This window comes from Camelus dromedarius, chromosome X (assembly GCF_036321535.1).
Source record: "Camelus dromedarius isolate mCamDro1 chromosome X, mCamDro1.pat, whole genome shotgun sequence".
Classification (NCBI taxonomy): domain Eukaryota; kingdom Metazoa; phylum Chordata; class Mammalia; order Artiodactyla; family Camelidae; genus Camelus; species Camelus dromedarius.
Window position 1 is genome coordinate 86,528,995 of NC_087472.1, and position 26,487 is coordinate 86,555,481.

The 26,487-nt window shown below is 34.1% G+C and overlaps 1 protein-coding gene across 1 annotated transcript in view; it reads right to left on the reverse strand.

Annotated features, from left to right (window-relative positions):
- The window catches only part of CFAP47 (cilia and flagella associated protein 47), a 419,927-nt gene that overhangs the window by 20,520 nt on the left and 372,920 nt on the right, over nt 1-26,487 (reverse strand). Inside the window, exons 58-62 of the mRNA XM_064483196.1 lie at nt 21,253-21,412; nt 19,131-19,225; nt 15,575-15,727; nt 5,221-5,392; nt 796-957 (exon numbers count right to left, since the gene is read on the reverse strand). Coding sequence (XP_064339266.1) covers nt 796-957; nt 5,221-5,392; nt 15,575-15,727; nt 19,131-19,225; nt 21,253-21,412 — 742 coding nt within the window. The remainder of the gene's footprint in view (nt 1-795; nt 958-5,220; nt 5,393-15,574; nt 15,728-19,130; nt 19,226-21,252; nt 21,413-26,487) is intronic.

A 26,487-nucleotide genomic window follows, 5' to 3' on the forward strand; every position in this document is an offset into this window, starting at 1 on the left:
TGGAAACCTAAAACTGCTTCCAAAAAAATTTAAATACAAACAGTACACATTGGGTGATTTTTTTATATAAAATATCCAGAAAAGGCAAGGTTAAAGAGACAGAAAGCAAATCACTGGGTGCCTGAGGCTGGGGGTGGGAATAGGGGTTGATAGCAAAGGTGCCTGAGGGAAATTTGAGGGGAGATGGAAGATTCTAAATCTAGAATGTGGTTCTAAACCTAGATTGCCAATTCTGTACACTTTCAGAAAAATATTGAAATGCACACCAACAATGGGTGAATTTTATGCTGTGTATGTTATCCCTCAAAAAAAGCTGTAAAATATATTTTACATGCGTCATAGGTAAAAGTACTGTCATGCTGGCTATGTTATCACATGTGTTACAAAGAGTGCTATGGTTGAGCATAGTAATACAGAAAATGGAATCAATATACATTATGCATCATCTCTACTTAGTTAAACTACTTAATAACCCCAAACCATTAAAATTTACTGAAAAACATCCCAACAATCTGAAAAAATACACTAAAAGATCCTTTGAAAATATAGTATTCTAAGTATCAATATTTACTTACTTTTTCTTATTGTTTTTGGTCTTCACTTTGCGGACTTAATTTTCTAATTTTTAAATACTAAATATGAAATATGTAAAGCTTTCATTCATAGAAGCAATACTTCTCTGGCTTAATCAGCAACAGGTGACATAACAGAACTTTCCATCTTAAATTTTGTTTCCCAGTTCAGCATAAATTACATTCACAAAACCAGTTACATACTTTTTGCTTGATGTATTACCTTGTCTGACTTGTCAGCCTTAAGTCAATAGTAGATTCCTTAAATAAACCAACCCCTTCGATGTCAATGACGTCATCCACATCAGGCTCAGTAGCAACCAGCATCATGGGAAACCTCCAGATCCCGTATGTTAGGCACTCTACTGCCAGTATAACATGAGACCTTGAATAGAAAAAGAGACTGTAAGGATACTACAGGAAAACAAGCCAAGAGAACACAGTATAGCAGATCAATATCTAAGGTGAAAATGTAAGTAAAAACCTGTGGTTTCAGTAAAACATTGAGACTTTTAATTCTTGAAAAAATGTAGATGACTATTAATTACATTTTAGGAAAAATTTCGTAGGTTTCAGTTCACATTATCATTCTCCCTTTGAGGTAATTATTTCGTAGGGCATCTTATTTACTCTCTAGTAATTTTACTCACTGTTTGCTAAGAACCAGTAACATATGCAGGATTGATTCTGCAAATTTTCTGGAACCATCAGAGAACATTATATTATGAGGAGACAATGGCAAATGGACCCAAGTGTTACACTAAAAGGTATTATTGCATATGGAGATTTTCTGTTCATATGCATACTTAATATATTATAATACAAGTTCTGCTCACATTTTAGGGCAGCAATCACTCCTTTATTATGAGGGAGGTAATTAGGTTTATTTATCTATCTATTTATTTTTTTAATTGCAGTACTGGGGATTGAACCCAGAACCTCATGCACGCTAGGTACGCACTCTACCACTGAGCTATAACCTTCTCTGGGATTTTCTGTTCAATACAAAACACCATGAGAAAAAATTTTCAACAATTGCTTCACATAAAAGAAATATATTTTCTGTGAACACTTACAAAGCCTCACAAAATGACTTAAATTGAAGCTTTTAAAAGTTAAATTGCAATTGATTAAGACCACAGTTTACACAATAACATATCATCAATGGCAGTTGAGAATTAACAAAGAGAGTAAAGATAGCTCTTCTAGGCACTTGGCTATGAAGGAGAGTGGAGACACAGGGCAGGAGCTGAAGCAGAGGAATGGTTACCAGTTTGTTGGCTTGCTTAGGGTAGAAATGACTCAAACATGGAACTGTGTGGTTGCAATATCATATATCAGATTGGACAGAGAAATCACAATCTTCTTATACAAAAATGTCAGAACAGTTCTAGGAACTCTTGCCCTCTTTAGATAGGACTATAAAATTACTCAACCATTTGGGGAAGAATTAGATACTATCTTAACAAGTTTGAAAGCTGTACATGCTAAACCAGCTAATTCACTATCAGTAATTTCCCTCAGAGATATGCCTCAAAGATTTTAAGAAGTGATGTTTATAAAGATGTCCACTGAAGCATTATTTATACTATCAAAAAACTGGTACCAAAATTTTAAAAATATTCCTTCAGTAGAGTGCTTCAAACAATAAAGTGTATTGCATTGAAAGAATGAAATATCATGCAATATAATGAAGCCCATGATGACTGATATACCATCTTAAACTTATACCCCAAAATGCAAATTCTAAAGCTATACCTCTCTCACTCTCCTGTCTTAGTAAATGAAACCATATTCCTTCTTAGCACTGTTTCAAAAGCACTATTTCAATAACTGGTCTTCCCACTTCTACTCTTGCCATCTCACAAGGAGAGGAATTCGAACATTTTGAGTGATTTGTTTTGTTTTAGTTTTTATTATTTAACTCTGTATCTTCATTTGAACCACCCCAAAGTCATGTGGAGCAAGGAATTGCAGAAGTAAGTGAATATGTACATATATGCAAAAAAACAATTGTTAAACTACATCAGATTATCACACAGCACTTACAGAAGTTTATGAATGATGTACATGAGTTGTCCTAAATCGGTCCCTCAAATATTTATCCTTTACTCATCTCCAACTGTTTCTAACATAAAAGATGAATTCATAGCCTTATGACCCTATTTGATCAGATCCTGGTCAAATTCTCCAACTGGTTACTTTCTCTTTTGCTATGTTAGACAAACATTGGCCTCCTTAACCATTCATTGTTCTCATTGTTCATATCAAATTCTTTCCTGTATCATGACCTCTGCATTTATAATCTCCTCTGTCTCAAATACCCTTCCAAGCTCTTCCCATCTATAAGGTCTTTCTTCAGACATCACCTCTTCATGGAAGCCTGTCTACCTTATCTGATATACACCCTTCATCGCTTTCTATTTCCCCTTATTTTCTTCTCAGGACAATCTGAGATGTTACTGTTTACCATTTAATTCTCTCTTATCCATCACTCTCACTAGACTATCTATTCCAAAAGTGCAGGGATTTTGCCTCTTGTAGATGCGAAAAGATTTCTGAATAAGTGAATGAATACGATCAAATGAACAATGCTGAGTAATTTCATTCAGCAGCCAATTCTTTGAGTTAGTGGGAAGCCACCAAGTCAAACTTTTTGGCCCAAAGTGAGGAAGACCACTCAATTTCAGGGATGACACAGTGAACTATTTTATGGTCAATACTGTGGATTCCTAACAATGTACATATATGTTATTTCCTATGGCAAGTTTTCTATCCCAAACCCTATGAAATAGGACTTTGGGTTCTCATTCTGTTCGTTCATCTCTTGAACAGGGGAACAGTTCTAGGAAAAAGTCAAGCTAAGATAATTCTTATTTCTCAGGATACCCTAATATAAATGATATCTACCATTTCTCTATTTAAAAAATGTTCAGACCTGTGCTAAATTAGAATCATGAAACTGATTCATGATAAATATTAACTACTGATTTTTTTATGTTTTGGTAATAGACCCTTAATTTTTATTGAAATAAAAAGTAAAACCTTTAGGAATAGTATTTCTGTTTTTATTATTTTATTTTTTGTGAAGCCACTGTTTAGGGTCCTGAGCATTATTTTTATAATGTCAGTGTTCTCCTGTGAAAGGCTGAATATGAAAAATTACCTTGTATTTACTATTATGAAACAATGTTATATTTTCTTTTACCAAAACATGAACATTTTGCTGTCCTTTTTACCTTATCAACTAGGAATAGAAGAATTAAATTTAATACTTAGTTTAATTATCTAGATAAAGCATGGTTTAGGTATTATTATTTTCTTGTTCTTTTTCATAATTTAGAGCTATTGGTTTTATTTTGTGTTTTTTTTTTTTTGCCATTTAATGTTGCGTCTTGCAGTGGACCACCCGAAATATATATGGAAAAAGGAATGATAAAAGCAAATGATATACATATGTGCACAAAACAGAATTATTAAACTACCTAACATCAGAACATCAGAAAACACTTACAAAAAATTTTAAGTCATGAATACAAGTGGTCCTAAATCAGTTTCTCAAATATTCACCAAGAAGCTCTAAATCAACAAAACGCTGAATGAATATAATTTCACATTGGTTCTGGCTCATATTCACTAATGATAACATTTTCCCCTTCTGGTTGTTGCTGGTAATTTCCATATCACTAAATCAATATAATATGAAGCTAAATGTGAAAAAATGCTAACAAACATATAAAACTATGAAAATGAAAGAGAAGATAAAAGAGGGTAGTGTCAATGTTTACAGTATACTTTCTGCTTGCAGCCTGACTTTATTACTGCTTCCTGAAGATGACTCTGGTATCTCTTAGTTATTGGACTATATATTCAAAGCCACTTTTAAAACACGCATGGCTTCATCAAATACACAGTTGAATTACAGAAAAGGTTAAAATCACAAGTAATACTTTCAAGTGTTTTTTCAATGCCAGGCTGTATTTTGTACTTTGTGCATACTGTGGTTCTGATCAGTATCTCTGCATTAAGACATAAAGTCCTATTTCAGATGCGACCTATCATACAGTATATGTAGATGTTAAGAATTAGTTGCCTAAAGAATGAATATTAAGACACTGGATGAGATTTCCCAGAGGACAGACATTCAAAGCTTTCACACTATTCTCACAGATTCTACTGTGATCTTCTTATACGTTACTAAAGAATGTGCAGTGTTATGGTTTGAGGTGGTAAAAGGGTAATGACAGCAATTAAAAAGAACATAGTTCAGGCATTTTCATCATCTGAACTGGTTCTGAGAAGTAGTATCTTGAGATATCATGTTGCCAATGTAAAGCACCATATCGGTAATTTAAAAAATTATTTTCAAAGTTGACTGCCCCCGTTTGCTAATATCATATCACAATGACCTCAGAGAGGTCACAATTCTTGAAGGATATCTTAGATTTCTGATAATTTGGAATTTTTTCCATCAGAATACTTTCCCTGGCTTGATAGCTAGAAATAATCTAGCCTGAAATATTTACCTCAACAGCATCAAAGAAGGAATGCAATCCAAATTTAGAAAGATGGAAAGAAAAACCAACATTATTTAGTGTAAAAGAGTAATAACATTGTTTAAAGAAAACAGGTATAAAAGCAGGTTTACGTCAATGGTTTCTTTGGTGCGAATATCAAACTGAAGACCAATGTTATCCTTTCATTCTTCATATCATAAGATTTTTTCATCAAATATAAAGCCACACAGGATTCCAAGTTAGCCTTCACAGCTTCAGATTCAAACTGAATTTCATATTCAAATTCACGTTTCATAGATGTATCTAGGAAAATCAAAATTAAAATACATTTTAATTTAAATATGAATAGATTGAAAACCAATCATATCTCAACAGTAATCATGCACAGGTATTTAAAGGGAGGGAGAGGGTGTATGTTATCTAGCCTTGTGTTCATAATACCTAGCCCATTACCAGGTAAACAACAGTGCTCAGTATGTTTCTGTTAAAAGGTAAATAAGTAAATGAAGGAATATTAAAAAAATGCACCCAAGGTAAATAAATAAATGAAGGAATATTTTAAAAATGTACCCACCATCCTTAAATCCTTAAAATTCTGATTTATGAAATAAGAAATAGTCAAATGGAAACTAATAATCAATATTTGCTATAAAAAACAAATAATATGATGTGCTCTATATAATAAATGCATTAAAAGCCTATAGACTTGTAATTTATAAAGAACAATTTGATTTAAGTTTAAACAATATTAAAACAGCATCCCAATCTATTAGGGATTTTAAAGCTCTGGAATATTTTAGTAAAAGAGAGTTTTCCATGTTTCAGTCTTGGGGACAGACAATATGATTAACCATATTTTCTTAACCAGTAGGCTACCAGAGGGAAGTTACAGCAGGGTTTTGTTAGGTGCATGTGAAAAATATCTTTAATTCAAGATTGGCATATGGAACAGAAGCACAAACATCTGCTATATTTATTCTCCATGTATACGTAAGGAGCCCAGGTCACGAATCAAGAACTTTGTTGTCTACAGATCGTGGAAGAGAGGTCTAGAGAACTGTGACTTGACCTGGTCCACAGGTGAGCTGATTTCTAAAGTCTGTCTATAGCATGTAAAGTTAAAAGTTATCCTTGGATTCACAGAACTGATGGCCACTTTTCTCTAAGCAATCATAACAGAAATCGGATCACTTTTCAGAAGTAACTGATTATATTTTCTGTGATACAACTCTGAAAAATAGCTTGGCTGTAACAAACCCAAGTCACAGTAAATGATTACTCAGTAAACTTTATTAATGTAAGATAACCAACTGACTCACACCATTGCAGGATCTCTTTTTTTCTGTTTCCACATGTAAAAATATATCTCTGACCTCCTGAATTGCTAATTTTCATCCTGTTGACAAAATCGGCAATTGTTCCTAACAATAACCATTCTTTGTTGTATCAAAATCAGAGTGTCTACATTTAGCGTGTCTGTTTGTTCTCAGAATGGAATATGGAAATGCTCCATAGGAAGCCATAATCCATACGCAGAAACAGCATTTCAGACTTTTAGAGTGTTTAATGGGAGATGGAATTTCCACTGCATTCAAATAACATTATATTTTCTCAAAGCAAATACTGTATGTAGTTGAAATGTACATCTGTTTCTGCTTAATTATTGAAGCCTTTATGGGAATGGCTGTGTCAGAATGAAGATAGGAAATGAGAAGCTAAATTTAGTTTCAGAAGCACTGAACCCCCTGTGGGTAATCTGTCACTATGGATGTCATAATTCCAATCATAAGAAGATCCACTGGTACAAAATACAGGAGTGATTATCAGCAAGGGGTGGGGGGAAGCAAGTAGGAACCACATTAGTATTTTTTCTCACTACATATATCTCTCTTGTCTGTAATGTGAATATATTAATATGAGTACCTAAGGGACAGGGACAAAAATCAGGTTACACAAAATCGTAAAAAACTGACATTCTGTATTGTGTCTTAGAGCTAACCTATTGGAGTCTCTGCATTTATTTGAGAAGTCATATTATCAAGTTAAAAACATGCCTTTTGCTATGTTCCCAACTTGGAGCAAATCTGTATAGTATTTTTATGTGGATTGGGTTGACAAGAGCTAAGTCAGTGGGGCCAGCGTAAATTATCATCTGAGTTTTGGATAAAATTAATCACTCATGACAAACAGCTCCTAACTTTGAGAGAATAACTGCACATTTCTAAAAAAAAGTAATAATAAATGCAGTTTCTCCTAATACAGATTACAATTTCAAACTTATGAGTCAACAGTCCTTGGGACTATTGTAACAAATTGTTTTGATACAAAAAAATATTGTCCTTTTTTAGCAAACTCTTAAAAAGACACTTGAACTCATAAAATTAATAGTCAGGAGAGATATATATTTAATTTCAATTGTGTTTTAACAGGTATGTAAAGATTTACTAATCTCTTTTTTTTTCTGTCTTATAATATATAGGCTTGTCTTAAAGCACTTGCAATTTTCAGTTGTCTCCCATTCTCTGAAGACTTTCGTGAACTGTTCACTAGGACTGTAGCTTTTGCCCCAATAAAACTTCCTAGCTATGGCTAAATTCATGAATATGAGGCAGATAAGTTTGTTTCCTCAGCCAACATCTAAACATACTTTAAAAACATAACATTTTTCTTATCATTTACATTTTCATTTCTTTATTCAATTGATGAGTAATAATTGAAAGCTTTCCTTGAAATGACAAGTAAAGTTCTTGTCCTCACGGAGATTATGATTAGGAGGAAAGAAGTGCCAATAAACTATCAATGATACCACTAGTTTTGAAATGACCACTGTGATAACAGCTACTATAGAGAAGTGAAGGAAGCTATGAGAGCATAGGTCCTGGGAGCCTGACTGCTAAGGTCCTGAGGAGCAGACCAATACATCAAAGTTGAAAGGTGAGAAGGGTTACCTGGATGTAGAGAGAAAGAAAATGCCTCCTAGGCATCAGAGTGGCATGGAGGAATTTTCCATGGTGGAAACCAACTCAGCCCATTTGAGAAAGAACTTAAGCAGATGGAGCAAAGGGAGTGGGAAGAACTTGTCAAGAGATGAAACAGACAAAGTAGGCAAGACCGTGCAGGGCATGTTGAAGATTTGAGACTTGTAAGAATAACAAGAACCTAATGAATGTTTGAAATATGGAAGTAATGTGCTCTTTTAGTGGTAAACTGAGCAAAAGGAGATCAGGGGAGAAGTTAATGAAGTTTCTGCAGTAGTTCAAGACCAGGCAGTGATCTGCACAAGGATGAGAGGAAGATGCAGATTAAGACCAAGTAATGCCCTGTGATGCGTGAAGCGGAACCTATATAAGCAGTCATGACAGATAACTAGAATCATGAGCTTATCACTTCAGTACTGTGTTCATGCCCTTAACATACATACAAAATATTTAATCAAACAGGTTTCAGAGAATTGTAGAGTACGATATATCTGTATCTGTCTGCCTGCCTATCTATCTATCATCTATTGTCTCTTTAAATAATAATGGTAATAATCATTTGAGTATGGCAGCAAAGTCACTATATTGAATAAATGGAGCATGTCTCCCATCCAAACATGATCCCTGAAGAATTATCATTCAACGAAATGCCTGTATCGTGTCAACAAATCATGAAGTGGGAGCTATGTTGGCCAAGGGTGCCTGTTTTTCTCAGGGCAGATTTTCTCAGGACAATGACTGAATTTTACTCAATGTGGAAGACTTTAGTAATTTTTAAAAAGAGAACCTTTGCCTAAACATGATAAATAATCAAAAAGCATTCGACTGTAATCAATCTATTTACCAAATACCTTTGAAATTAGGTATTTTATACCAGGTACATTTTAATCTGTAAGAATTATATTCCAGAGTAATCCCAACGAAAATGTCTCAATTATAGAGAAATGAATATCAAAGTATAATAAACACTGTTACTCATGTTCTTTCCCTAAATTTCTGTAGCTGTCTCGTCACTAATAATAGGCATATACACTTGTTTGACAGAACATAATCATCACACAAGGAATGAATGAGTACTGAAGACAAACTTGAAACTTGATGAAGACAGCGAGGACTTCAAAGAAAATAGAGGATACTGGATAAATGGCCTAAAGCTATTTTCTTTGAACCGATAATGAAGAATGTGCCATCTGCACACTCTTATTATTTTAAAAAAATTGTGTATCTTTTTGAAGGGGTAGTTCATTGACATGTTTCACTTCACTTTTATAAGGTCATTTAATAGACCAAACATTTGATTAACTTAAAATAACTGCAAATTCTGACATGACTGCAAGTACAGTAAACTACAAAATGAAAATTAAAGGAAGAAAGCAGCCACAGAGCTGATACTCTTATTACACATTTTATTTTAAACAAATAACCAGAAATAAAAGATAAAGGAACTTCTTGTAACATAAATATTTTATCTGAGCTTTTAGCAATTAGCACCCAATTTCAGACTCTATCCAAGGTTTAGGTAATCATATTTTTGCACTTTCTTTTTGATAGAATATTCTTTTATGTTTTCATGAGAAAAACCCACTGAATGACACTGAAAGATCATGTTTCCATTTCAAAATAGCATCCATTAGTGACTGAAGATGATGGGCCCTCTCGTACATCACTGTCACAGAACACCCAACTAGAGCTTTAAATGATAATAATGGTATTATCTAACGTTCATGGACCACTCACTAAGGACCAGGCACTCTGAAGGATTGTATTCATCCACACTTAATCTTGAAAAATACTGTATGAAATAGATACCATTACTATCTCTGTATTGCAGTTGAAGAAACAAAGTTTATAGAGAAGTAAAGTAGTTTTCTCAAGGCCCTACAGAGACTAAATGGAAGAACCTATGATGCCTGACTTCGGATTTCACAACCTAGAATATCAGGCCTGTCAGGTGGCACAACAGCTGAGAAGATGCCATCAGTGTCATCATCTGGATGTGCAGAAAGTGTGCAAGGGAGTCTGGTGGCCCTCGGGGCAGAGCCCTGGATCACTCAAACATTTAGATCCTGGTCAGAGGAAGAGGAGCCAGAAACAGAGATGGAGAAGTGATAACCAGGGAGATGACAGATTAATAAGACTAGTCACGGAAGTCAAGAGCAGAAAGTACTTTAACTGCATCAACCAGTAAATGTTGCTGCTGAGTTGAATAAGCTCAGGACACAAATCTGACTGCAGGCTTAGGCATACTGGATAAGGCTGACAGTCTTGTCAAGGACAGTCTCATTACAGTAGTCTGGGCAGAAGCCTTAAAGGAGTGAGTTAAGCAGAGAAAGCAAAATGAAGAGAAGCAGAGGGAAGGATCAAGTCTAGAGGCCAATGTAGGGTCATGGGAAGACCAATGACAGGCTTCTCAGGACCTGTTTGTGATTACAGACCAAAGCCAACATGGGAGTTCACATTAGACATGCGAACAACATGCAAGAAGGTGACTGGTGTTAGGTGAAATGGGACCAATGTGACACAAAGATCAGCAAATCAGGCTCAAAAAAGACAACAGATTAATCAAAAGGAAAATAGCCTCAAGCTACAGAACACCTGGGGAATAAAAGGAAGAGGCAGCTGCAGTTAAATGACAAAAACACTCCTATAGATAAGAGTCCCAAAGAGAAAGTCACTGAACTAATCCCTAGACAGAAACAAAGAATGCATGGACCCGGAGTTTCTTAGGAAGAATAAATACAGTTATAGGGGAAATTCTGCCCACAGAGTATAATTTGTAATCTTACAGAAGTTACATTTCAAAATACAGTCTAAAATCCAAGTATAATAGTATCCCTGCAGGGCAATACCAATTGATTTAAATAAAATAGTACAGGTGCATAAACCCAACATGGTGGATAGATGTTTTGCGAATTCCTTGACGAGTCTGTGTCCCGTTGATTTTGGCATCTCTGAGACTAAAGCATAACACCTGGCGGTAAAGATGGTCCCTAGATTGTTGCTGAATAAAAAAGAGATGAACGTGATCAATCCTCGTTAACTCAGTGGTGTGTGTGAGCAGTCAGAGTGGAAAGAGAGCAAAGAGGTCCTGGCATTTTCATTTAATGAGGTTTGATAGTTTTATTGGACTCTCAGGGAAAGAAGATGATAAACATAAAGGGAAGAGGGGAAGGGAGTGGTGGGGAGTCTTACCTCCTACTCATCACGCTTACATAGAGGGGCCTATTCGCTCACAAGAAAAGGAAAGTAGAGGAGGAAAAAAAAGTCTCAGCACCAATCTGCCTTCTCCATCATGACTTGCCATCCAAAGAAAAGCAACATATCTGATCAGTGAATTTGGGTGAAGAAATGAAGCATGAGCAGATTAGCAGGTCATTCCCTTTCTTTCCTGGTATCTTGATGCAGGATGCACATTTTCTCTTCCTCCTTCATGTGTAGGTTATTTATTCCTGTAGGGAGTCGACAACTGGCCAGTTTAGGGTAAATACACTCAATTTTGGTAGAAGGTATTAATACGCCTAGATGAATCCACAGTACCAAGTCATTTTCCAGTTCCCCTTTATAATAAAGGTACTTTGAGCTCTATCTGCCTTATTTCTACATTCTACATTTCTACTTCTCAGGTAGTTATAAACTCAGATGAGGGAATACAGGGTGTAATAAATGATCACACCTAAAAGTGTATCACAGTCCAAGCCATAGAGTGAAGTGCTTCAATTTCCATCATAAGGGATTTAAGAGACTATAGGAAGTACAAATGGCATAAACAACATGACTTTTGAATTATATTTAATGTGTTGAATAAACTATAATGAAATGACACACATGGGTGGAAACAGCTGGTGTGCCTGTGCATAAAGACTAAAATAGTATTCAGGCTTGTGACCAGACTTGTTCCTTCATAAAGAAATAGGTGAGAGTGGAAGGGCGAGCAGGCAGACTTACAGAGAAGGCGGGCAGGCAAGCTGGTTACATCTTTGGAATAAGGGCAGTGAAAGGAATCCAGTTATTACCAGATGCTTTTAAGGAACTCAGACAAGAGAGAGGTCAACTAATTTATTGAATATTCAGAGAAAAGACATTAAGACAGAAAAACATTAAAGTTGAGAGGAGACTGAACAAATCTACTTCTGTAGAGCAAGACATGTTTCAGAACAGAAAGAAACCTTCACACATTAAAATGTCTTGAGCCAAAAAATAGATGAGCTTCTTAAGTTTGGTGGTATTGAGCAGATAAAAAGTGATTTCAGAGGGAATGATGGGAAGAGGTAAGCCTGCAAACCTTCCAGATAGTTGTATTCAATATTAAGCATTATTTTTCAACATGAAAAGTAATGAAGCAGTGAAATTCGAGCCATGTCAAAAGGTGTACTTTCAAGAGCTATTTGCAAGACGGTTCTAACATGCCTTTCAAACCTCTCAGAATGATGCTGACAGCTTCCTTATAGACTCTGCTCATCTAGTACGAAATGGATTTTTTTCCAGGTAATAAGGATTTAATCAATTTCTATGATCAGAACTGTAATTTCTTTAAACTTGCAACCTAACAAGAGTACAATTTAAGCAATTTAAAGTAGCAAGGACATGTTGAAATGATTCTTAAATACAAGCATTTCTTTACCTTCCTTTACACTTAATGTCATAGAAGCATCAACATTTTGCCTTCAACAGTATAGATTTCAAATAAAAAAATCAAGGTTTGAACACTCACCTACTAAAATTCACGGAAGCATAGCAGGATGACACAGAAAACAGTGATTTCACTACAGAAAGGAACTGGACATTCACTGGGATATGGTTACCATAGGCTGGCTGCTTATTAGAATCACGTTCTACTTTAATAAGAAAATACTTATATTTATCACTGGAAATTGGCAGTTCTGTTACACACTTGAACTCTGAGGTTAATCTACACTAATATTCTTATCTCTGATATGCACAATCAAAATTCCCTGTCAGTACTGGCTACTGGTTGAAGAAAAGAAAACCGACAGAATTTCATTACTTAAAGATTAGACTTCCTATGTTTGTCTAATGCTACTACGTGATTCACTAAGGCAAAATCTGTATCCAAGTTATAATAATGTTTTTGAGATAAATGGAAATGGTTTGCATCAGTCTGATTTCATTATTAACAGACAGTTCTCTGAAGTAAAGAATAGACAGGTTTGTGATGGAAAATTCCCCTCTCCTCATATACATTTATTTCATTTTTTTATAAATTAAGCTTTCTGTGATTAAGTCATTATTTTGCAATTATAAAACTAAAATTCAAAGAGAAAAAATAACTAATAAGTTAATATAATTAAAAATTAAACATCTCACTGTGCAACCCAATAATAGTATACTATGTCCTGATAGCACATACTTCATACTATCAATAACTAGCTGGTAAGTAAAAAGAACATAATTAGTGTGAACAACTTTGGTAATTCCAAAGAGTTTATGAAATACATTGGGTACATATAATATAGGTAATCATTTCATAAATCCTTTTCCAGGTTTTAAAATATTGCCTTCCAAATCTTACAGTAAGAGTGTGTGTGGAAAATTATTCCGACATTTTCGTGATTCATTTATGGAATATTATTTCCAGATCCTTTTTTATATTTACTCTTTAGAATTCTTATTTGCAAATAACACAACCTCTGAATGACCTTTTTGGGAAGCCACCACACTGTCGTGAAGTGAAAGGAAGGGTTGATGGATCACGAATGAGCCACATGTATAAGTCAAAGAGTAAGGCAGAGAAGACAGGCCTGCAAAGTAAGGAGACAAGCAGGTCTGCAGAGAAAAGCGGAGGAAAAGAAATACTCCCCACTCCATACTGCAGCTTCAGTAAATGAAGATAAACAGACTTTCTGTGTTGACTACAAAAGATGTGGGGGAGGCAGGGAAGACTTGCAAGGCCAATCTCCATCAGATGCCCACTGTGGCCAGAGGGACAGCATACGATTGAAGTATGAGAAGAATCACGTGGCTAGTGGAGGCTGTTTCCATAAGAAAGGAGTGGAAGTTGGCAAGATGGGCAGAACAGACTATCTCCTAGATATAGACCACGCTGCAAAAGTGTAGGGTAAATGTATGAAAATAGCATGCAATCCCACTTGGCTGAGTAACAGGTTAACGACCCAGAGAAATAAGAGGCTGGGATGACAGTAGGGGACAAATGGTGAACATAATTCTGGATTATTTGATATAGACTGAATCACATAAACATTTTTTGTAGGTAAGAAATGATCAAATACCAGTGATTTCACATGAAATAGATATTTTTATGGGTGAAAAATAGATGACTATTGGTAATTTTATATGTTTCAAAGTAATACATATATATCTTTTGATGCAGGTACCGGGGACTGAACTGAGTTGAGGGGCTGCTATCCCTATTGAGGAGTTTCTTGAATTGCATAAAATGAGCATTTATTACTTAACAGGAATAGCCACTACTATAAAAAAGAATAAAAACTATTTTACTACCTCTTGCATATCCTCTCTATACTTTTGTATACTCTCTGTCCCTCTCTTCAGTGATATCTCACTTACATTCTCTTTTGACTAAAATAATTGGATCAGAAATAGAGATGATATTACTGAGATCAAAATAAAAACTATAGATATAAATGAGAAAACTAGAGAACATATTTTGTTTCTGTAAGGAATTTCATACTTAATTTTGTGGTTAATTTGCTTTGCTTTAGTGTTTTCTTTTGGGGGGAGGTAGTTAAATTTATTTATTTCTTTCTTTAATGGAGGTACTGGGGATTGAACTCAAGACCTCATGCATGTTAAGCATACGATCTACCACTGAGCTATAACCCCTCCCCAATTTGCTTTTTAAATAATACATAGACGCAGATTTCTCCCCTTGATTTTAATAAAACACTGCCATGGGAATTTTCCTTTCAGTGTTAAATAGGAGCATTCTCCTTTAGCTCGTTTAGAAGATAGATGAAAAATAAAGTTTGCATCACTGGGATTTGATTTTGCTAAATCATCATATTAACTTTTAAAAACTTCTTGTTTAAGACTCTAAATGTCAGAGGGATTATCATATAAAATATATTTGGGTATTACATTGTAAATTGTGTTAAATTTTCTATTTCTTTAAATAAGAAACATTTTATTCAAGGCTGTATTTCTAAATTTAAACATGGCTTCAATCACATTCCTTAAAACAGGAAAAGAGAGTAAAGGAAGAAATTAAAGTTGAAGGGAAATGAAAATTACAGTTACTACAGCGTTTTCTTTTCTTACTGATGACAAAAATGACAATCTAATCCTATAAATCAATTAATACCCATAATCATTGTTATTTTGGAGAAAGCTACTATGTGAAGAGAACCAACATAACTGACTACTCCTTGGGCACTATTTTAATGACACTGTAAATGAAAAATAAATGGGCAAGGAATTGCTTGTAACTGAGTAGTCAGCAACCTACAATTTAAGGAAACTGAGTTTTTATTTATTATAATTTTTATACCCAAGACGGTAGTTCTCTTACCATCAGCATCTTCATAAAGATTGTATGATTCTCTTTTCGGAATCACTATAAAGTCTGTCAGATCTAAGATAGGATTTTGTCCAGAAAAATCACCATCCACTGTGACTTCCACCTCTTCTTCTACCTGCTTCCTGGATTGACAGTTTATAACAACTTCAAGAGAGAAATATTTACAGTTAATTTGACTCCTGGGTTATATGATCATTCTTCAGATAGAAAAAAATGAATTATGTTACAAAAAATACAAGTTCCTTTGGCATACTTTGACATGTCATTGTATCTGGCAGTAACACACATACACTCATTCAGTGTCTACGTACAGTGACATTTTAGAAGCAGAGATGAATATTAAATGATATGTAAAAATAGCAATGACAAGAGATAAATCTAGAAGATACACACTAGAGTATAGAGGACTATATTAGGATGGAGAAATCTGATTCAAGAGCTAGATTTTTCAGCAATCTGTATATTCACCGTGGTAAATACCAAACTTTACTTATATAATAATACGACAGCAAATACCTTCAAAGAATTTTAAAAATAAGTTCTGTCATATTTAGTTTGCAGTAAGACTTTAAAAATATTTCTCTTTAAAATATTTTTCCTAAACTAAAAATATTAGTTTATTTACATGCACCTTATAATTCACTTAAATTATTTATGTAAAATATTTTGATTTCTACTTGTGAACTGCTTTTAAATGTACAAAATACACTATTTAACACTGAAAAATAAAAGTGCAATGAATGATTTAAAATTAATATTAAAATGTGATTACACATTAATTTAATGTACAGCATTAAAACATTAAACTAATATATAACTATGTATTTCTATAAATATATTACATTCTAATATTTTCTTATATAGAGTGAAGAAATTGTTAGTGATATTGTGAGAAACCAAAATATTATTTCTATACGCAACTACTAATTATATAAAGAAGTATTAATACATTCCTTTGGTATTAGCTCTATAATATTATGGAGCCATGTATATAGAGTCCATATTTAAGAATATTGTTTCTTCAAAGTATATTAAATTTTACATGTTTATCAGTTCAGATACATATAGGACATAGATTGAAAATGAGGTAAAAAGGGAATCATAGTATCAAAAAAGCTTTTGAAATGTATTACACTAAGCTTTTGTGGCACCAATAACAGTAAGTTCATCTCAACTGCAAAACTGGATAATGCCCTCAGATGTATGAGTCATATACCACATTTACAGCATAAAAATATTTAAAATAAATTTATTCTAATTCTAAAATTTACAGGTTGATATTGAACATTTTGGACTTACAATTAAGTATGTGAAATGTACAATAAGGGTACAAAGTTAGATGTAAATTAAGAGGGTTGAAATGGCTGAGGAAAATGCACAAGCTTTTCTGGTTATAATTAGCTTCAGTCTTAAAGCATTAAATTGGAAATTAGTGTGATGAAAGTTACAATTAGTATCATGTCTTGTCCTATAAGTCCTTAGGAAATTAGTGCCCTAGCAATGGTAGGATTACTAAATCTCAATGGATTCACATTCCAAAACACATTCCATTGGCTTTACACTGTGACAGGGAGTGGTGTTCTTTCCCAATTATCCGCCCCAGTGGACAGGAGCAGATAAGAATGCACAAAGAGAAAACGTGGGTCTCAGTACAACGAAAAGTACATTGGGCTTGAGGATAACCTGGGTTATAGATACATTATACAGAAAAGAAACAATAAACATTGATGGTGATACAGTTGAGCAGAGAAAGGAATAAGTTGTTTCTGATGTGTTGTTATGAATGAAGAATGGACTGCACAGAAAGTAAATAATCTTTATTCATAAAATCAGACCCATTTGTTTCTTGAGGGCATTGGAAGAGAAAAATAATTCCTGGAATAGGTTTTAGGCTTTTGGTAAAATGATTTAATAAGTAGTACACAATCTGTTCAGAACACTGATGGTTGTGCTAATGTAACATAGGCTATTTACAGAACTCACATTTAATTTAAAAATCTAATAGTTACCAAGAGAAGTGACTTGATAGAAAATGTCTATGTTTCTGAAGCATATTTAACTTTTGTTAAAGAAAACTGTGCAAGAAATTTATGATTTTATTGTCTCATAGGCTTTGTTTTAGACTAAAAAATATCTGCTTTAAATCTTTAGTCTGGGAAAAAACAAACAGTGTCTGGAGTAGACATGAGCAACACTGCTTTAGAATTCCAACAGAGTAGTGTCTAGGCTGTATTACATCCCTTTGATCAGATGACTATTATAAATTTTAAACTGCTCAGCTCTATGGAAAATATACAAACAACTATCATATAGGAAGAAATAAAAGAAACATTTTGATATGCTTGTGAAGCATTCTGAAGGTAATTTAGTATATCTCAAATATTTAAGTGTTGATAATTTTTTAACTCAAGAGTAAAAATACTTCAAGTAAAACAAATGACATTTATTGTCAAAGGGACTTTTAGGTATGTGGATTTTTACTCCAGTTAAAATTAAACAACATAAGGAAATATATAATCTTGGCCTTTCTTTATAACCCATATATCTGGGGGAAATGCTGTTATTCACAGGCAAAACTTACTGTTTTCTCTTCTAAGTATAGTGATATAACTTATATCAGTAGAAGACGAGGTCTTTTTCACTAGAAAAGACTGGTATTGGAGGAGGAAGGAAAATTCAAAATTTCAAGACTTCTTTTAGCTTATCTGTGTCACTCAAGGAGGAGACTGAAAATAGATAACCCTTTGCTGTGCAATTCAGTCTTTCTTAGTCATGAAGAACTATGCCTACAGCTTGGTAAGACGTTGGGGCACTAAATTTCACCCTATGGTTATCTAAGAGGAATTGTGATTCTTAGGTTGATCCTGGGAAGAAAAATGAGAAAAATCAAGGTATGCAGAAGAAGTGAGAAGAGTATCGAGGAAAGGGAACCTAAAGAAATTTGAGAAGCCTAGAGTATGTGCAGAAAAAAGGGGGTGACTGAGAAAAAGAAAGGCAGTTTAACAGTAGGGATTTTATGTTGTATGCATGGTGCCAAAGCAAACCTCCCTGAAAACTTCAATACATTCTGACTGGGTTTGGGAGAACATCATAAAAGTTTTGTAACCGGGACAAATAACAGAAGGATCATTGTCCCCATAGGATAGTTCCTAGATGAGTTACACAAGAAGCTGGAATATGGTGATTAAATGTGATCTGAGAACCAAGGTACCCAGGAATCTTATAGATGTAGTGCAGGACTCGGAGTGCAGGACAGACTATAGGACAAAGGGCTGATATAAGTTAATGTTACCTCAATCTTAGTTGATTTCCAAGTTTTACCAACAGGAAGAGCAACAGGAAATGAAATGATTTTGTGAAAAGATCACTGGACTTATTGCTAAGAGATCAGATTCAGTCTGAGCATTCTCACCAATAGGGCTAGGTCACTTGACAACCTGCTTTCTCTGGATGTTGATTTTCTTACTTGTACAAATAAAAAATGGGATTAGAGGGCCTCTAAAATCACTTAAAATCCTGGTGTTCTCTGACTCTAAGATATACTTACCTTGAGGGCATTCTGGATATGGTGCCTGTGGGAATCCAATAATAGGGTATATCCAGCATATTTCTTGGACTTCTGCACTGTCTAGTCCCATAGACCTAGTCAGAAATTAAATTATTAAGAGTGAACAAAAACATAAATACTTTCAATATTAGCATAAAAGAGTATATTCTTTATTAATCTAATAGTATTTTAGCAAAGCTTGTGTATTTCAACTTTGGCAGAGAGAAACTAAGTACGAAATACAAAACATTTTCTGTAAGTGTTGCTTTTATAAACATTTCCAACTAAACCCTGGGAAATTATCACAGAGACAAATGTAACACAACCATTGTGAGATGCAAGTTAAAATTGAAGAACTTTTCTATCTACATTTAAAAGTTGGTACAGTCGACCATATCTATCTGTGGGTTCTGAACCAGCAGATTCAACCAACTACAGATGGAAAATATTAAAAACAAAATCCAGAAAATTTCCAAAAGCAAAACTTTTATTTGCTGCAGCTATTTACACAGTATTTATGTTGTATTAGGTATTATAAGTAACGCAGAGGTGATTTAAAGTATATGGGAGGATGCACATAGGTTATATGCAAATATTGCACCATTTTATATAAGGGACTTGAGCAACCATGGATTTTGGCATCTGCAGGGGTCCTGGAATCAATCCCCCGTGGATACCGGGAGATGACTATTGGTATTTACTGATGTGACTAAACTATGATTAATCAGAGGTAATACAGTTTCCAGGGGTTATATTCTACACTGGATAGGCAAAGCACAAAACACAAAAAATGCCATTAAGTACAGGACTTCAGAAAGTGATGAGAAATTTACTTTCGGGGGATATCAGTTGAAAGAGAAAGGGCATTCGTCAAATTATTCTAAGTCCATCATATACCATGAGGAGGACAGCAATACCAAAAAATAGCTCTCATTATTGTTGAAAACAGGCTTTTCTTATTAAAAATGGAACATAAGGTATGACAGGCAGAACCAACTTCATGGGCCTGTGACCTGTACAACAGTACATGAACTCCACATTTGGAATTGCTCATGCTTGTTTAATGTCTTGAAATTCTTCATAACTTTTGAACAAGGGCCTCCTCGTTTTCATTTTACACAGCTCATGCAGGCAGTTTTGACTGCAGGAGTGGTGAAAAGCATGGAAGAATGGATACTAAGCCCCAAAGGAACGACTGTTTTGAATGTGCAGAAGAATTATGCACACATAGGACATAGTAAGAATTTCCTTTTAAGACTTCCATTTTCTTTCTTTTTTTGTTTTAGATTCCATATATGAGTGATATCATATGGTATTTTTCTTTCTCTTTCTGGCAATAACCTTTAATGAAAAAGAATATGAAAATGAATACATGTATGTATATGCATGACTGGGACACTGTGCTGTACACCAGAAATTGACACATTGTAACTGACTGTGCTCCAATAAAAAAATACAAAAAAAGAAAGGTCAAAGATAAAGGAGAGCAATAATTGAGAGAGAATAGTCTCCAGGGAAATGAGAAATAGTGGCACTCAGAACAAAGAAAAAAAAAAAAAAGATTTCCAGACCATTATTTAATTAAGCTATAAAAGTAGATAAAAATATTTAAATTTTGCATCATTATTGAAGTCTGCTTATATTTCAGCTAAGCAAAGAGAGTACAGTAACCTGTATTCTGGTAATGACACAGCATGCCCTAGTCCTGGTGATATCTCGCAAGGATGTCATATCCACTTGGCACAGTGCCATCACTTGGCGAATGCCAGTATTACAAGTCCTGTATTTTGCCCTGATAAGCTGTTCCAGGTTGCTCTCTAGATATTGTCTTATCAGTAATTATTTTCCAAGTCAAAAGGAGTCCCTTTACATGTAACTGACTGTGATTCAGAGATACGATACTTAACACTGACTTGCCTGTCACTGTGAACTTCAAATGAGCAATGATACATACCATACTCACATAATAAATATATTATCCTCCTCTTACATATATAAATTTCAGTGCTTCAGAGAACATAAAATCATGAACTTTACATCACATAATGTATAAAAGAAACCTATCACATCAATGCCAGTCAAAATGAAATCATGTTCCTTCAATATCTTATTTAAATGTTACCTTTTCACCTCTTTGTGCGGTTCATTAAAATTGTCAATAAGCCAACTTCCTCTGTTCACCTTCTTCATTTGAACAACAACCATTGTTTTTTGCAATTTCATAACTTGGGGCACAAATAACACTTGGATATCTAAGGTCCCTTTAGGAGGCAATGCAATTTCTGTTTTAAAAAAAACACAAAAATGATTTTTAATGTGGTAAACATTTTCAGAAATATAATTTTAACAGCAGAAAATAACCTTTCCTTTACTGATTATCTAAATTTTTCAAAATCACTCCTGGACAAAAAAATACATTATGCTAAATTAAAAGTGCACTTCACTGGCTTCACTAATTTTCCTCAAATGTCATCAATCCTTTTAAAAACACATTTTATTCTGAGGCAAGAAGGTTCTCCTGAAGAGGCTGGAAGGGTTGAGGAAATGTAGATAGTGATGGCTTGGGTTTCCCAGAGTGATCAAAGAACCATAAAAGCCATAGTTTTTTCAAGTCTTACCGCATTTTGCATAAGACAAAGCACAGCAATTTTTGACTCTTTAATTTCTTGTGTATTTTTTTTTCTAGACCATAATAGCTCCAGGTTCCACTTGGAGCCTCCAAATTGCTACCAGTAAATTGTTCATTTCTTTAACTGATCCATGAAGAAAGCCAAAGCTTATTTGTGAAAGAAAGCGGCATCGACTCCAGGTTGTCAAAACCAGAAGACAAAAACTGATAGCATTTTCCTGTGTTCCAACAGATTTGAATTTTTCAATCTTTGCTTTGCATAAGTACCATCTGCAAAACAGTTGTTAGATATGGAGCTTGCTAAGCCCCAACTATAGAGATTCTGATTTATTCCATCTGGGTGGGGGCCCCAAACCTGCATGTTTAAGTAGCACCACAAGAGATCCAGAAGGAGATGGTCATGAAATCATACCTAGAAAAAGCCCCTCTACCTATTGGACAAGTATTGAGCAGCTGGAAGAGTAACGAGTTCCTGGCCTTTTATAACAGAGAGGGTTTCCACGTGATGGGTGTCTTTCTTTATTTTGAAAAGTAACACTATTTCTTCACAAGAAAATAAGGGATTACTGACTATATTATATTTTTTAAAACTCTTTGTTATAAGGTCAATGATATTCAAAGCCATTTTATCTCAAGTAAGAATACTTAACAATCAAGAACATCAAGAAAGAAAATAGAAAATGGCCCGTCTGCAAAACATCCCAATTCAAAATTCTTATAAATGTTCAATTTTTCAATTTTATTCCTTCAGGAAATGAGAATGTTCTAAAGTATATTATCATCATTAATAATAAGTAATAATTAATATGATCACTACTTAATATTTATTGACTACTGACTCTATGCTAGGCTCTCTGCTAAGCATTTTTCATATATCTCATTTCATTCTCAGAAAATCACCATAGATAAGTGCTATTACGTTTCTCATTTTAGAGATGGAGATATTGAGACAATTTGGTTAAATAACTTGCCCAAGGTCCCAAGGAAAGATTGTGTTGTTCACTATGATATCTGAACAATTTCTGGTATCTTCAAATTGGTTTTTATGAGTTCTGTATTTTTAATGAATCATTGCATTCAAATGAATAAGAACAGAAAGAGCCAGAATCAGGTAAGATAAAGAGCTGGAATAGGACAAAAACAGCAGAGCTGAGTCAAATAAACCCTACATGCATCCCCAAGGAAATCAAGTTTAGAAATGATCATTTACAATTACAAAAGTATATTACCACTAAAAATAATTATGACTAAAAATAAACCCAGACATTTAGATGGTGTAAAGAGTCAAGACAAAGATACAAAAGGGCACTCCACTTTAACACCATGCTTTCTTACAATGTTACCAATGAAACATAATGCTATAACAGTCTTATTTAATGAAAAATCTAGCACACTATTTGTGGCTGTAACTTTTAACCAGTCTACCAACAAAACTATAGTTCCCTATTGAATTCATCATACATTTCTTTAAGTATTATTGTATGTTTGAACAGTAAGAATTGCTGTGATGTTAATAAACTTCCAAGAAATCACCGACACTTAACATCGAAAAGTACTTTGAAAATTTATAAAATTCCTTTCATGTCTCACAAATGAGCTTTATTTCCTGTGGTTTTCCTGTTGTCCTTTGCAACACTTTGAGTAGAGACAGGAAAGCTGCCCTCATTTCTATCTTATAAAGAATCTATGTTTTCTTCTAATACTTATATGCTTTCATTTTTATAGTTAAATATTCAATCCACTTGTAATTTATCCACATGTAAGGAATGAAGAATTTATCCAATGTTGCTGATTTTCCATATGGAACCAGTTATCTAAAAATAAGTAGTTATTTAAAAGTTCAACGATTTCAAATGCCCCCTGCATGGCATTTCCATACATATTTTGGTCTTTTTCTGGGTTCCCTAGATTTCTTTGATCTTTCCCTTCATGTGTAAGTGCCTCATTGTTTTAATTATAGGTGCTTTATTTTCTACTAGGACGAAATGCCTCCTCTTCCAGCTAATTTTTTGAAAGAATTTTTCTAAATTTGGAATGAACAGTTAGCTCCAAGAAGGGAATGGGCAGGCAAATAGTACTTTCAGTGGGATCACCCTGCATTTATACTTTAGGGATAACTGACATTTTTTCCATTCCTGGTCTATTCAGAGCAAGAATATGGGAGACTATGGCCTTATACTATTCATTAGGTTAAACAATCTACTAAAATATATTGTAAACTCAAAATATTTTCTAAACTTATCTTTCTCTGTTTTAGTCCATTTCTGTATAGTAACTACACAAACTAACTACAGATATATTTACTTTTTTCTGTCATACTTACCATTGTTGAGGTTCATAATCCTAATAAGCATCTGGGGGAAAATATGCACATTTTATTTTACATAATTGATTTTATGTATTTATATATTTTATGAGAGAAGTATACATTATTTATAGAATTTTTGAAACTCTAATAATGTCATATTTAGCATCAGAGAATTATTAAAAAGAGTAACATCCATTGTATTATTATTATTATTTCTATTGCTTAGCTTTTGAAATCTGCTATGGCCTAGTTGCACTTAGCATTCAAATTTTATTCAGTGTATTTTAAAACTGCTATTTTGACTGCTCTTTTGATTAAAGGCGTTAGAAATATTTATGCACTGATCTCCAATTTGAAATATAGAAATTGTATAATGTTTTAATGGCTATGAGATTTCTTGCCTTCTTAGAAGAAAATCTTCTCAAGAGCATAAAGTGAACATAATCCTCATTTTGGTAATGAAAGTATTTCATCTTGGGAGATTAATTTTTTATCACTTTAGTGGTATTATATTACTACTCCCTACAGCATAATTTCTAATATTTAGCATGAAATTATAAATAGCCCATGTCAGAAAATCAAAGAGATACTAAGAAACATACTAGCACCCTAAGTTATGCTATTATTTTTGCTATAGTGGTTTATTTTATTAATTAATTCAGTTATTTTTTACTTTTGTCAAATGTCTTTTTTTAAATTGAAGTATAGTTGATTTACAATATTGTGTTAGTTTCATGCAAGTGAAAGCAAACGCATACAACAAAGTGATTTGGTTATACATACATATGTATATATCTATATTTTTTTCTTTTTAGATTCTATCCCATTATAGTTTATTCCAAAATATTGAATATAGTTCCTTGTGTTATACAGTAAATCTTTGTTGTTTATCTATAAAACATGGCACTGTGTATCTGTTAATCCCATACTCTCAATTTATCTGTCCTTTTCTTCTTTGATAACCATAAAGTTTGTTTTCTATGTCTGTCTGTTTCTGTTTTGCAAATAAGCTCATTTATAGCATTTTTTAGATTCCCCATATAAGTGATATCATATACTATTTGCTTTTCTGTCTGACTTACTTCACTTAGTATGGTCATCTCTAGGTCCATCCATGCTGCTGCTATAATGATTAATTTAAATAAGAATACAAGTTTTTATTTTTAAAACATCAAATCATCAAGAACGTGACTTTTCATCAACCATTTTCACACATGAAATCTGTGCAGTTTCTACTTGAATACTTTATATTTTCAATAACTGATTTAATATTCTTTAAAATATCACTAGACAATGGAAGAGAATTGTTAATGTGGTGATTTGGAGAAGAATCCATTCATTGATTCTTCAGAGGTATTATGGGCTGAATTATGTCCCCCTCCCCAATTCCCTAACTGCCAGTATCTCAAATGTGACTGCATTTGAGGAGGGGCCCTTAAAGAGGTGGTTAAGTAAAAAGAAGACTTAGCGTGGATCCTAATTCAGTCTGACTGGTGTCCTTATTGGAAGAGGAAATTGTGACACACAGACACACACAAGGAATGCTCGCACCCAAAGGAAAAACCATGTGAGGACACAGTGAGAAGGCAGCCATCTACAAGCCAAGGGGTGACACCTCGGAAGAAATCAAATCTCCTGGCCCCTTGATTTTGAATTCTAGCCTCCAAAACTGAAGAAATAAATTTATTTTGTTTAAGTCATTCACATCGGTGTTTTGTTATTGCAGCCTTAGCTGCATGTATTCATGAAATTATCTTTTCCTCTGTTTTCCCAGAGGCTGAGGCATGGGATGCTATTGAACTTGCTTACAGAGTTTCTAATTCTAGGCTCTCAAAACATAGAGCAGATAGAGAAACTTGCCTCTGAGTGCCACCTGGCTGCTATGATCACAGAAAAGCTAGGGATGCAGCATTCTTCCCTTCCTACCTGTACCTCGTGGACTGAAGTTACGTGTATTGAATGGGGGTGTCTATCGAATAGCAAGAAGGGCATTTCAGAGACTGAATTTTCTTCATGAAGGATTAGGGACTACTGCTGTTTTACCCCATCCATCTTTTATAGAGCTAGCTAATGTCTGAGACATAATAACGAAGTTGTCCAAAGAAGATACTATTAACAGGACTAGCATGGAAAAAGTGAGCATGTGTACTAGGTTGATAGGCATAATCCCCACAAGAATTATTACAGAGAGTTTCAATAAAATGTGAACATTTATTAACTGAAAAAAAAAAAAAGAATTATTACAGAGAAGACAGAGGGAAAAGCTGGAGAGCTCTACATAGTTGAGGGGGTGTTGCATTCAGTGAACAAGTAGAGGGCTGGCCCCAGAGGACAGAGAGCTTTTCTAATGTAATGGGAAGGGAGGGGAGGCAAGGCACATGGATGAAAATAAAACTAAGCTGGCCGATGCAATGGAAGAC